The 14,518-nt window shown below is 50.0% G+C and overlaps 1 protein-coding gene across 1 annotated transcript; it reads right to left on the minus strand.

The window, feature by feature from the left end:
• Positions 1-2,027: 2,027 nt before the first annotated feature.
• Positions 2,028-10,777, minus strand: PFDN4 (prefoldin subunit 4). The gene is made up of 4 exons (XM_036245274.1): positions 10,747-10,777; positions 5,214-5,321; positions 4,311-4,451; positions 2,028-2,206 (listed from the first exon to the last, which is right to left on the minus strand). The coding sequence occupies exons 1-4, from the start codon at positions 10,768-10,770 to the stop codon at positions 2,075-2,077; spliced, it is 405 nt and encodes a 134-aa protein (XP_036101167.1). The 5' UTR covers positions 10,771-10,777; the 3' UTR covers positions 2,028-2,074.
• Between the last annotated feature and the right edge of the window lie 3,741 nt (positions 10,778-14,518).

Genomic DNA, 14,518 nt, shown 5'->3' on the forward strand with positions numbered 1-14,518 from the left:
ACCCGTTACCTCTTCAGACGCTGTCTACGTCTTCACCTACCCAATCAGCTTACTACTAACAAAAGTAAGAAAAGGCTTAAGGACACTTTAGAGATAATTGAAAATGGGAATCAAATATTTCTGTCTTAGAACTTCACAGGTACATTAAAAGTAAGCAAGGTATAAAGTTAGCAACAATGTAGATACACACACACACACATCCATGTTTTCCTTGTATTAAGGCTTACTCACTAATACCCTGATACGACTTTAAGTCCCAACCAATTATATGATTGTTTCTGATACGTAAGTCAGATGAGCCTTCATTGTTAAACTCTCTAAAGCAGCAATTCTCAACCTGGGGGTCGCAACCCCTTTGGGGGTCGAACGACCCTTTCACAAGGGTCGCCTAAGACCATCCGAAAACACCTATTTCCGATCACGATTCCCAACAGTAGCAAAATTGGTTATGAAGTAGCAACGAAAATAATTTTACGGCTGGGGCCACCACATGAGCTGTATCGAAGGGCCGCAGCATCAGGAAGGCTGAGAACCACTGCTCTACAGGGTTTACCTGGGTCTCCCGTTGGCCCCTCCGTATCCGTCACCACAGGTCTGGGGCCCTAAAAAGATGGACGCGTATGGACCACATCTGGATTCCAGTTGGATCTGGCCCACGGTGGGCACCAGCTCGAGTTTGGAGAGAAAGGGTCAGGGGTCGTCTCCGGGCGCCATCACTGCAGGGACGTGGCAGGCTGTCTGTGTCCCTCCCCAGACGAAGGCAGCCCTGCCCAGGGTTCCAGGTGAAGGGGTGGCTGCCCCCTCCCCAGGCTGTGAGGGCACAGAACTCTCCAGCGTTGCAATCTTGGCCCAGGGGTTCTGAAATTACCCTAATTTAAGTGCGTCACCTATTTCTTGCTGCAACCTATCTCCCCCGTCTCGCTCCCCTAGCTGAACACAAACAGCGTGCAGGAAGAGGGAGTCGTTTTCCAGGATGTACTATCACTGCCTGGGAACAGTCTGCAGCCTTGGAGCGCTGCCCTTCTGTCACGAGGGTTTCGGAATTCCGTGTGTAAGCCTGAACTGTTTCTAAACATGTGATCAAGAGATACCATGGGCAATGCTTAGCCTTGAAGGTTACAAAAGAAATGACATCTTCTTAAAATTAGGTATATTTAATCCTACAGATACCCTCATTTTTGCATTATGATCCTTCCATTGGTATTCTAACACATCAGTGCCATCTGCTGGGAAGTTAACACACCGTCAGGTCTCCCAAATCCCAAAGCATATGCCTTTTGGGGGACTGCAGGGGATAAATGTACTCTTTATTTAAGAAAAACGCCTTATTTTTAAATACACAGCTGCTTAACTTCTACATCGTTATCAATATAAACCCCAGTTAATTACAAAGCACTAAAATAAAGTCTGAAACATAATTTTTAAAACACACCAAACATTTCTCTGGACACGTCACTTGGTTTCCAGAACATTCTCCTGTTGCTCTGCTGTGTGAAGCCCAGCAAGTCAGCGGGAGCTGGCTCTTTCCCAGAGGCCCAGGACATCTGCACGTGGGAGACCACTGAAATAGGTACGTTCCGATAGAATATATACTGTATGTATTTAAATAAAATAGATACGTCTCTTCCGTACATGACAAAGTTCCGGGGGGACATGAGCAGAGGGAGGCAGGATGAGCTCTTTCTGGAGTCCTTCCACCATCTCTAAAAAGCAACTGAAATAGATGCATAAAAACAATGCGACACAACTATTCAATTTTCCCATAAAACTTGCAACAGATATTCTCAATGATAATATAGAAACATAAAGCGTTGCTTAAGTGATTTTAATAACATGACATAAAACCCCTATACTTGATAGAATCGTTATGCAAAATACATAGATGAATACTGTCTTCTTTTAAAAATATAAAATAAATAAGCAAGACATGTGAAAATAGGCAAGTTTCCATTAAATAAATGAAAAAATTTTTTAAAAAAGAAAGTTTTGCTTTCCATACCATTTGAAAAAGGAAATTTATCATTTAAACAATATTCAAGTTTATTAAACAAATTTTTAAAGTAATATAAAACATTTAGCTTTCATCAGCTTCAAGGTTTATGTTGCTCCCAAATTTTGCATATAACTGAACCTTCAAATCTGCTAACACCCGCTGAATTGATTCCACTCTGGATTCTAAGGCGTCAATTTCTTCTTGCAAATTTTTCTGGGGAAAAAAAAAAATTTTTAAGTTAATTCTATTCAGTTGAATGATTTCTGAGCACCTGTGGCTGAAAAATATATTTGGGAAAACTTTTAGGTCAAGAACTCTCTCAACCTGGACAGGCAGCTAGAACACTGATAATTAGATCTCAACCAAAAGTCGGAATATGGGCATTTTTAATTCATGGCCTGTATTGGCTGATAAGATAAGTCAAGCTTGTTTTCTCCATTTTGGCTGATTTAAGACAACATAACAGATAAAGAAAGCTAATCTCCACATGAGCATACCCTAATAAACAAAGAACCACCGTCCACACGTCTGGCAAACGGTGCCAGCAGGTGGCTTCGGACCGTCTCTCCAACTGCCCGTGAAAGGAACTGACGCTGGAGGAAGTGGTGAGAACCCGCACTGCACCGAACACGAGCAACACCTCGGCCACAGCCTGGCGGAGATTCCCACTGCACCGCCTTCCCACCGGCTGTGTGCTCCGTGCGGGCAGGGCCGGGCGTGGTTTGAGGCCGAGTCCCTGCACGCGGTGGGACCCAATGCAGACTACACACTCAATAAATACTTCTGGAAGGAATGAAAGAATGGAAGACAAAATAAAGGTTCAATATCTGTGTGTGTGTGGTGGGGGCGAGAGGTGGGATCGGGGGGAAAGGAAGGATGCTCACAACAATGACAAAAATTTATCTTGAAATAATTCCAAGAAGAGTATTTTAGAATGGTTAAAAAGAAAACCAAAATTACAGACTTTTACTATGAAAGAAAAGGTTTAAGCATAAGAGAAGACATACATTGTTTCTGCATTAAAAGAGCTAGGACTGACCTGGCCGGTTTGGATCAGAGGTAGAGCATCAACCTATGGACCAAGGAGTCCCAGGTTCAATTCCCGGTCAAAGGCACGTACCTGAGTTGCAGGTTCGATCTCTGGCCACAGGTGGGGTCATGCAGGAGGCAACCAATCGATATGTCTCTCTCACATCAACGTTTCTCTTTCTCTTTCTCTTTCTCTCTCTCTCTCCCCCCCTCCCCCTCTATCCAAAAGAATCAATAGAAAAAATATCCTTGGGTGAGGAGTTAAAAAAAAAAATCCAGGAGTGTTAGTCTTTCCTGAGGTTTATTAAATGTACATTTAATTCATGATAAGTTTTGCTTTAATGACATTTATTTATCTTTAATTTATTTTAGAGAGAGAGAGACCTCAATAAGCTGCCTCCTGTGCTTACCCTGACCCAGGCTGGAACACCAGCCACAGTTTTTTCATGAGATTTAGAGACAGTAGATGAACATTTTCAATAATAGTCAAGATAATTAAGCAACTTTCGAGAGAATTAGAAAATATGTAACTGCCATCAGCTTCCCACACACAGCGGGGCTGCCCCTCTCGCACACAGCTGGAGGAGCCACGAACTGGAAACTAATTTCATACAATGTCTCAAACGCCTCAAACCCGTCAATGAACCGCACTCTGACCCAGGAATTACACTTCACGGATTATTTCCTCCAAAGAAGTTCCTAAATGTGAGCAAAGATTAAAGTATAACAGTGCTCACTAGAGAATCACTTGGGGAAAATATTGGAAACAAATGAGTATAACATTAGGAGGACAGTGAGCTGAGTCAACGTCCACCGACGTGACATTAAACATGACAAAAGCATCAAACATGAGGTTTTTAGTGTGTGTGCCCGGCCCACAGCAGGCTCCGGGGAGTTTCTGCTGCGCAAACAAACATCAGATGGAAGGGAAAGGACTGCTGGGAGGTTAACTGGCCAAGACGTGATGCAGAAGTACAGAGGAGGAGGACAAGAGGCAGGGCAGCGTTCACCACGGCATCACCTCTGGGCCGCGGGACTGAGTGAGCCGCACCACCTCTCTAAGCCTGTGCTTCAACCCCGGCGGGGCCTACCGGCACCTGTCCCGCAGCGCCCTGGTGAGGGCTGCACAGATCACACCTGCGGAGCATTCTGAGCACAGGGCTGGACGTGTAAGACCCGTGGAACATGAGCCAGCACCTGCTCTGTTCCCTGCTCCTACATGTGCTTTATAATGATACAAATCCCAATTTACGAGGTAACTTCATCACCCAGCAAGACTTCCTTATACCTTTGCTTCTTCTAACATATCTTGCGTTTCCTCTTGGGAATGGCTAATGAAAACATCCCCAATCTGGTAAGGTATCATTAAGCAGTCGTCATCTGCAAGCATGATGTCCTCGCAAGCATCTTCTAGATTCTGGAGTTGTTTCTGCAAATGCAAAAGGGAACAGCAATGAAAAATGTATTCAAAATTCCCCAATAGATGCTAAAACCCAACTTTAACTGGGGGACACCAACTCTCAGAGGGATCCTGTCACAAAGATATTATCACACCGAACTGAGACATTCTTGCATTTTGCGATGACTTCACTCCCAGATGGCTACAGCATGTGTGCTGGACAGTGGGGACCCCTGGCCACTCAAAACGTCTCCTACTTTAACGGTTTCTCACTGCATGGCTTCTGCCTTACTGTGGGAGAATTACAGCAAAGCAAAAACCAATCCACACCGCTCAGCCGTGCTTGATGATAGGATGAAAGCAAGTAACTTAAAGTCCACCAATCAAACGCACTTGAACTTCAACTCAGGAGCGCTGCATGAGCGGAGGCTGGGCACAAGGCTCCGATTGCCAGGGGCAGCTGTGGTGGCGGTCGAGTGTCCTAGGTCTGAAGGGCAGCTTCCTCGCTGTGGAGGAGGCAGCTGGCCATGGAGACCACGGTTCCACCCCAGCCCAATTCTCTGAGACAGGTTCTGGGACCTGCACCTGGAACCTGAGCCTAGGGCCCCATCCCCCAACAATCTGTAAGTCTCCTCGCATCCCTTAAACAAGATCTTTCTTATTAAACTGGAGTGGGTGACATCATCTGCGACAGAGTCCACAGAGCTTTAAGCACAAGTTATCTACTCAGTTTTAGGAGCTACTGCACAGAGGACTTCTATTTCTCTGAAATAAGATACGTATCTTCAATACCTTTTTTACGTCTATTTCTTCTTTCAGCTCTGTGATTCTACTCGTATTCCGTGCAAATTTGTTTATCTTTTGCTGGTCTTCAAAGGTAACATTGACGTCTTCTGCAGCCTGAAAGAGGTAAAGACCAGACCCTCCTTAGTTGGCCCTCACTTGGCGACACTTAGAGGGGGAAAGACGTAGTTTTAACAGGGACGGCCAATATCAGTGATGGGTCACGATCCCCACACTGCCCCTTCACCTGCCTCTCCTGACCAAGGACAGAGGTATGTCCACTCCGATTTCTCCAGAGGGTGAGAAGCACTGCTGTCTTGGAGCTCAGTGGTCAGATAAGAAGGCAGACACCTAGAACTTAGCCCTCCCCTCCCAGGCTCTCATCACCCCGTAGTTTCGCACCCATCAGGCCAATCATCAAAGACCCAGAGAACATGCTGGAAAAAAGCGTTTACTTCACGATATGCACAGCCTCGACTGTGGAACCTCGGGCCTAATTCTACGAACAGGGAAGCTGGTCAACAACGGCCTGCAGCACAGAAACCGGCCGTTCACAACTCCGATTCCCCAAGCAAGCAGGGCACAGGATTCTCGAGTCCTGCTGCCTGCAGAGTCACGGTGAGCCCCACAACTGAATACGTATCTGCGGATGCATGCGTCGTGTGAGGCTCGATGGGGCACCCACGTGAAGGCCCCAGGACAGGGCTCCCCACACACACAGCTGGGCTCCACAGTGGCTTCTGAAAGGGAACCTGAATCGAGCTTGATCACACACACGCACGCATGCGTGCGCCATGGTTTCTGAGACCTGTTTCCCGTCTTTCCAGAGCGGGCACTTCTGTTGGAGACCACCCACAGCAGCCCCCGCACACACCTGGGCCCTGGAGTTCATTTCCTTCAGGGTGGTTTTCTCAGGGGGGTTAGGGGCTCAGGTTGGCGCAGGCGGCAGAGCGGCACTGGGTAAACCGCATGCCACCCGTGGCGTCCGTGGCAGCAGAAAGGGAGCCGTCCCCTTCCCGGACAGCAGCGGTGGCTGGTCTCCGCCCCCCGGACCTGGACCGCTCCCACCCTGCTCGCAGCCTCGTTCTGCCGGGGAGGGCTTCACTCTTGGTCGGGGCCCGTGGACACGGAGGGGCCAGTCACCCCGGAAACTCATGCAAAATGGCATGTCTGGTACGCACATCCGTCTGGGAGGGTCTTCACAGCTTTCGTCAGGATTCTTTTTTTTTAATCCTCACCCAAGGACATTTTGTTGTTGTTGTTCAGATAGAGTGGGAGGGAGAGAGAGGAAGAGAGAGAAACATCGACGTGAAAGGGACACCTCGAGTGGCTGCCACCGCACGACCGACCAGGGCCGGGGACAAACTGCAACCGAGGTACGTGCCCCGAGCGGGAACTGAACCGGGGTCTATATGGTCTGCAGGCCGACGCTCTAACCGCTGAGCCAACCCAGCCAGGGCTCATCAAGATTCTTATAGGGATCCACACCCCCAAAGATTAGGGACTCCTGCTTTCAGAAAAGGCCGATGTGGTTACCACCACGCACAAAGCCGTAAGAATTCGAGGAACAAGGAGGGATTTCGTACAACTGGGCAGCACAGAGCGGTGGGAATCAAACCCGGGCGGGCAGCACAGAGCAGTGGGGATCAAACCCGGGCGGGCGGCACAGAGCGGTGGGGATCAAACCCGGGCGGGCAGCACAGAGCAGTGGGGATCAAACCCGGATGAGCAGGAACCATGGCAACTTATCCAGTTCTTCGGAGCCAACCCACGTTTGTCCCCCGTAAAATGGGGACGCTATTCCTAGACACAGGGGTGATGGGCACAGAGCAGAGGGCCTGGGGATGGAGTCACCTTTCAAAGTGACAGCTCAGTGCTTTATTTCCTGAATAACGTTTCCCAAAAGTCATTACAAAGGAAGAACAGACCCAGATCTAGAAGAAAATGCTGCTCAGCTGAAGAGAAACAGAACTGCGGAAGATTTGGGGTGAAAATTAAAGTTTCCCAGACTCTGCCCTGGCCAGTTTGGCTCAGCGGTTAAAGCGCTGGCCCACAGACCGGAGAGTCCCGGGTTCGGTTCCTGCTAAGGCAGTGGTTCTCAACCTTCCTCATGCCACAGCCCTTTGACACAGTTCCTCATGTTGTGGTGACCCCAACCATAAAATTATTTTCGCTGCTACTCATAACTGTAATTTTGCTACTGTTATGTCTTAGGCGACCCTGTGAAAGGGTCATTTGACACCCAAAGGGGTCGAGACCCAGAGGTTGAGAACCACTGCACTAAGGGCATGTACCTCAGTTGCAGTTTGTCCCCAGCCACGGTGTGTCTCTCTCACATCGATGTTTCTCTCTCTCTCTTCCTCCCTCTCCCTCCCGCTCTATCTGAAGATAAATGCAAAAATGTCCTTGGGTGAAGATTAAAAAAAAAATTTCCTGGACCACAAATGTACCCTTTTCTGGAGACTCAGTATCATATGGCATTATGGGAGGAAACTGAACCATAACCAGTCACGCCCCACACTGAGTGTGGGTGTTACCAGCAGAATCTCAACTGACAACTGGGTCTCTCATTGCTCTGAAAACCTGGGAGAAGGAAATTCTGGCCAATTTCAGCCTGCTTCTATTTGTGTTCTTTGCAGGTATCTACCAAATCAATGCTGTAAGATTATGCTCTGTATTTGTGTTCACCTTTCGTGCACATGCTCATTCAGTAGTTATTCAGTGTCTCCTGTGTGCCAGGCAGGGGAGGGGGGCCGCAGTCCCACCCTCATGAATACTGGTCAGCTTACATTTTGGTGGAGAAGACCGGCCAAAAACAAGGTTTTCTGCTAGATGGTGATACATGGGATGACGACAAGGGTTGAAGAGTTGGGAGGGCTGGGGGGGTGAAGAGGACTTCTTTCAATAGGAAGGTCAAAGACGGCTTCTCTGAGGAGGGAGCATGAACAGGTATCGGACTGTAGTCCCCCACATGGCCACCAACCAGATCTTAGAAAGCAGAACTTTGGCCCTGGCTGGTTTGGCTCAGCAGTTAGTGTGTCAGCCTGCGGTACGGAGAGACCCGGGTTCAGTTCCCGCTAAGGACACGTACCTCGGTTGCAGTTTGTCCCCGACCCCGGTTGGTCGTGTGGGTGGCAGCCACTCGATGTGTCCCTTTCACATCGATGTTTCTCTCTCTCTCTATCTTCCTCTCACTCTACCTGAACAAAAAAGTGGAAAAATGTCCTCAGATGAGGATAAAAAAAAAAAGAAAGCAGAACTTTGGAGGTGAGGGAACTGAATCATCTCCTCTGAACATTCGGAAAACTCAGGGCACCTTGGGAGGTCGTGTGTCACAAATGTGAAGTGCTCCAGATTGAAATCGTTTTTGTGAAACTCAAGGGGCGATCCCTGTGTATCCCACTCCCAGTCACTGGCATGCCCAGATGTTTTTCCTGGAGGGGCAGAGGGGGAAATGTACATGTAGCAGCCTATCAGTTGTTCACAGTGATGGAAACATCTGGGAGAGGCAGTTGCATCCATCATGCCAGTTTTAAGATAAGGAAGAAAACCCTTCATGTTCTGGCCACACCTACCCTACCCCCCTAATGTTTTCCAACCACCATGGTTCGAGCTCTCCTCCCCAGATTCTTGGCCATTCTGACTTTCCTTTTATTGAAGGCACTGAGGGTCTTTGCAGGAGAAACTCCCTCTCTGCAATACCTTGCTCCCTTTCCACCTTTCTCTTCCCCTCCTTATGGGATCTAATAGATCACACCTTCTCTGGTCACGAAACACCCTTCACTTCCCACCACCTTTCTTCCACAGCTCTTCCCGGAGCTAGAAATTTTAGTTTTCTGTGTCACCATTCGATTAATGCCTGTCTCTCCCCTGAGCGCGAGTTCTACAATGCCATGAGGATAAGGGAATAAAACTTCATTACTGCTGACCATTGTCATCGCCATCCCATAAAACTGAGACTGTGCCACATGACATGCTCAAAAAGCTTGTTGAATGAATGAAAGGACAAAATGGGTGAACCACAGCTAGCATCTTCCATGGAATTCAAGGCCATACTAACAAGAGGCCCCGGTTTAAACACAAACTAGGGGGAAAGTGAGTCACACACAGTGTCATGCTTGCCTGAATGACCATGGTCCTGAACCTGACTCAAGTGCTCACTAAGAATGTGTAGATGACAGACCAATACAGAGGGAACTCACGGCTGGCCGCGAGGTCAGTCCCCACTTTGGCACATCCCCAATCTCAGGCTCACAAGGATGGGTGGCCATCCCACACCTCTATACAGTCGGAGAGCGAAGGAAGCAAGTTCGGATGTGGTCCTCGAAGTGGAGGGAGAGCAAACATACACAAAACCTTAGGCAGCAAGTCCCTTCAGCCAGGGGGCTGTCATCAGACACCATGGAAGTTCAAAACCCAGGCTCTGCTGCCACAACACCCGTGTTTCTTTAAATCCCCGCTTGGGCCCTGCTGGTGTGGCTCAGTGGTTGACCATCGAGCCATGCACCAACAGGCCGCCCGGTTGGATTCCAGATGGGGGCACATGCCCAGGTTGTGGGCCAAATCCCCAGAGGAGGGCATGCAGGAGGCGGCCAATCGATGGTCTCCCTCATGGATGTTCCCATCTCTCTCCCCTTCTCCCTTCCTCTCTCCCAAATCAATAAAGAAAAAAAAAATTTAATCCTAGCTTTGCCTTTGAGCTTGTTTCCTGTCTGTGAACTAAGGATGAAAAGAGATCTCCCCGAAAGGAGGGTTAGGTTCAAAGCATGTGTGCAAGGCGCTCAGCGCAGCCTCAATAAGCATCAGCTGATGGTCTTTCCTCGCCCGGCCTCCCCGTCGCATGTCTCTTCCATCCTTAAGCATCTGGGTGGACTGACGGCCTTACAAACCCTACAGAGGAGTTCCGTGTGCCTAGTAGGGCCACGGGGAGCTTTGGAAAATACACACTAACAACAATAACGAAGCCTGAGCCTGGATTCCAGCTCCGCTTCCACTGGCTGAGTCACTCGGGCCGCTCACCGCTCTGCGCCTAAGTCGCTCCGTCTGGGAAGTGGGGGGCTGTGCCCTTGCTAAGCTGCGGGAGGGACGGGGGACACAGCGGGCGGGCGGGGGCGGGCGGGGGCGGGCTCTGGCCCCTCACCCGGGTCGAGGGTCTGCTCAGCTCCCCGCGCGGCGGAACCTTGGGCAGGTGCCTCCACCTACCTGGGCCGCAGCCTCCTCGCCTGCAAAGGACGCTCCCGGTACGACGCACCCGCGTGCACCGTGCGGGTCCCAGGGGACGACCCTGGGGAAGCGCTCGGCGCCGTGGCCAATGGACCCTCGGCTGCCCACGCCCCGGGACACGCCTGGGCCGCGGACCCCCCGACGCTCCGGGGCGCCGGGTGCGGGCAGGCCTCGCCGCGGGGCCGCGCTCAGGGTCGGGGGCTCGGCCCCGGGCCCCACGCCAGGCCTCGGGGGTGAGCACCCCGGCGCCGCTCGCCTGGCCCCTCGGCGGCCCCGCGCGCCCGCCGCCCGAGCATCCGCCCGCCAGCGCCCCACTCACCGCCTTCTTCATGGTGGCCGCCATCTTGGGACTGGACCACGGCGCGGCGCGGGGAGGGCCGAGCCCGCGCGCTCCTTCCCCGGCCCGCGCTCACTCCCGGTGGGCCCACGACTCCCGCCAAATACACCCCCGTCTCCACACTCCCTCCTCCTGGACCTTCGACCGAGGGCTTCGAACGTCTCGGACTCCAGGAGGCAATTTAATCTGAAGGACTTGGTACGTTCCAATTAAAGGGACGGCCACCTCCGTGTGAGCCGACAGAAACTGGGGAGGGGCGGGGCGTGAACGGCCGCGGCTCCGGCAGCTGGAGGCAGGAGCGCCCGGCGGGGCGGGGCCTCGGGGGGTGGAAAGCAATGTTCTCATCGACCCCGCAGGTGTATATGGAGAAACTGACCCGCCTACAAGGGCTAAGAACGGATGACCCTGGCAATAAGATGTGATATTAATGGGCTCTGATAATTCAGGTATAAAGGTGGAAGAACTTCTGTTAACTAACTTATTCAACTATACTGTTTGGACCAGCAAAAAAAAAAAAGAAGCCTGGGGTACAGATGAAAACAATTGGAGACCGCTGGGCAGGAAAAAACCTCACCAACAACCTCGTGAAAATACCATCCGCAGCCCGCGTGGCTCAGTGGTTGAGGTGGACCCATGGAGGAGAGGTCGCTGGGTCGATTCCCGGTCCGCGCACGTGCCCAGGTTGCGGGTTCCATCCCCATTAGGGGCATGCAAGAGGCAGCTGATTAATGTTTCTATGTCTCTCTTCCTCTCCCTTTTTCTCTAAGAATCAATAAAAACACTTTAAAAAAAAAGGTGAGAAAATACTATCCCCAATGGGGGGGGGTAGGTGTTGGAATTAACACATTGGAGGTAGGGGTTAACAAATTCCCTTATACCAGGTTGAACACTGGCCTCCCACTGCCTGGACCCAAGATATGGTTTTCTGTTTTTTACCCACGTAGTATTTCTTTTTTAACCAACATATGAAAATTAGATTTCACTCGACAATATCAAAATAGTACTTTGTTCAGCTTGAGCTTATAAAATCAGAGTCCTGGTGACCCTGAGCCTACATTTTTGCACAACAGCAGCTGCTGGTATTTGCTGATTGGACATGGCCACTTAGCTAACAGGCCCTCTCCAGGGCCGACCCCTGCCTGGGGCTGCACTTACCAGTCAGGCCCTCAGGCCTATGAACTTGTCACCCGAGACTTCTGTTCCCATGCATCTGAATGAGGGGCTTTGTGCGTGCATTTGTTTGTTTGAAATCTGCACGGTGCTAGGTACTATTTTGAAAAGCAAGAAGGATTAAACAAGGTGTTTGGACCTTACTGTGGGTACACATATATCACCACAGGTCACAGCACCTGCAGCTGCGCCCTGGGACAACTGCTGAGAGGTCCCCGTGGGGCAGAGCTGTGTGTGTCCCAGCGGAGTAGGGCAGTAGGAACACAGCAGGGGGGAAATAGACCAAGTTCCTTGACTTCGCAGTTTACATTCTAGTGATGGGAGACGGACCACAGTGCATGTCGAAGTGAATTATACAGTATGTTAGACAGTGAATATTATCGATATGCTATTAGTAGCTAGAACAAGAACATGAATAGTAATAAAAGACTGTCACTACCAGCATGAAAACTTTGAGGAAGGTGCAAGGAATCGGGCAGTAAGTATGTTGATTGGAAAATTGAGGGGAACAAAAACCCAAGCTGAATTAACATGTAAGCTACAAAATTATCCACACACGTCCCAGCTTAATTTAGATTCTGTCACAAAGCGATAATGAGTAAGCGGCCTGCATGAGTTCCCTCCAAAACCTGCAGGATCTGCACCAGACTCCTGGTTCCAAGGCCACAGGGGCACCAGCAGGGGGCGCCCAAGGACCGTGGTCGTGTCCCCAGACCCCAGCCTGAGGCCACCTGGATAATATTCCAATATATCAACACAACGATGGTTTTCTTAAAAATCTGGTTTAAAGACGCTGAATAAATATATTTTAAAGGACATTTAAAATCCCTGACTTAAAGGGAAAAAAAACAGTTGCACTTACTACAGGAACAGATATTAAGGGATTTCAGTACATCACCAAGCTCTCCCAGATGAAACTGTTTCAGCTGAGATTTGGTCAGAGTGGAAGGTGACAGGCAATAGAAGGGGAGGAGGGCCAGGTGCTGCCCCTAAGGGTGAGTGCGTCCTTCCAGACTTTCCTGGCACCTCTCATTTGCTTGACCCCAGTCCCAGCCCCAGAGGGAGGGAAGGAAGTATGGAAGGAACCTTTACTATCAAGTCAAGATAGATGATCATGGTGTATTTATTATTTATTTTATCCTCACACAAGGACATCTTTTGATATTTTGTTCAGATAGAGTGGGAGGGAGAGAGAGACAGAAACATCGACGTGAAAGGGACACATCGAGTGGTTGCCACCCTCACGACCAACCGGGGCCGGGGACAAACTGCAGCCGAGGTACGTGCCCTTAGCGGGAACCGAACCCAGGTCTCTCCAGACTGCAGGCCGACGCTCTAACCGCTGAGCCAAACCGGCCAGGCCGATCACGGTGTGTTTAAAGAAAAAGGGAAGGAAAGAGAAGGACCAGAGATGAAGCTGGAGAGGTGATCCCCCCCCATCCTCCTGCCTCCCACTCTGACAGAGGTGCGGGTGGAGAGCAGTTTCCCTGGTCTGCAGGGCCAGGGGAGAATGTACATGAGAGATGAATGACCTGGAGGGGCAGCCGGCAGCTCCTCACCTCCAGCCAACTGTCCCCATGAGGAAATGGGGACCCAGTACCATTAGACATTCCCCTTTTTCCTAGAACCAGTCCTCTGGATTTTTTTTTTTTGCTGTTGTTGTTAAATCTTGTGATTTTGAAACCATTCAGATAAATTCCTTTTCAAATAAATCCTAAACCTACTAGCTGGAGCGTGCAGGCCACCCACCAATCTGTGCCCTCCCCGGGTGCACATTCTGGAATGTTCTTATGACCAAATGTCTCATTCCTAACTAAAAAAGGGGGTGAGGGGTTCTCTAGGTTTTCTGAAGCAAACCTATGCAAACCGGGGACTGGGTTACTGAAAGATGGCCTCCCTGGGCTAGTGACTGTCACCTGGACTAACCTCCTTCCTGTTTTGTTCCATGATCACGGGGATTTCCACTGTGTTCCGTCCCCAAAAGCCTTGCGTGGCTGTTGTTAACCTCTTCCACCTCTAAACTCCGCCCTTGTTCCAGAGCTGGCACTTTTCTAAGCTACCACTGTATATGCTTTACCTTCTCTCTTGTGGTTCTTTTGCGTCTTACTGTGCCGGGCAATAGAAAACAGTGTCAGTGTGTGTTTGGCTCGACGGTTTTGTACGTGGTTTTTAGCATGGCCCTGTTTGAAATCCTTCACGGACTTCCCAGTGCACGTGGGTATCATTTGGATTCCCTACCAAAGTCTACCCTCCCTCTCTGACCTTATTTCATACCATCTTTCCCCTTATTCACTATGCTCCACCCTGTCAGGCCTCCGTGCTTTGGATGCTGCCTGCTCCCTTCTGCCTCAGGGCCTTTGCACTTGCTCATTCTGTAGCCCTTGATGTCCTTTCTCCTGTTACCCACTTGGATCAATTCTACTCATCCTCTGTGTCTGTCCATCAAGAAAGCTTTTCTTGAACACATGCACCACCCAGAAACACAGCATGCCTCCTTCAACATCCTAGAGGCCTCCAATCATCTCTGTAATCACTGGACCAATAGGAGGGTAGATGCTTGACAAATATTAGCTAAGGAATAAAT

This window comes from Molossus molossus, unplaced genomic scaffold (assembly GCF_014108415.1).
Source record: "Molossus molossus isolate mMolMol1 unplaced genomic scaffold, mMolMol1.p scaffold_m16_p_6, whole genome shotgun sequence".
Taxonomy (NCBI): domain Eukaryota; kingdom Metazoa; phylum Chordata; class Mammalia; order Chiroptera; family Molossidae; genus Molossus; species Molossus molossus.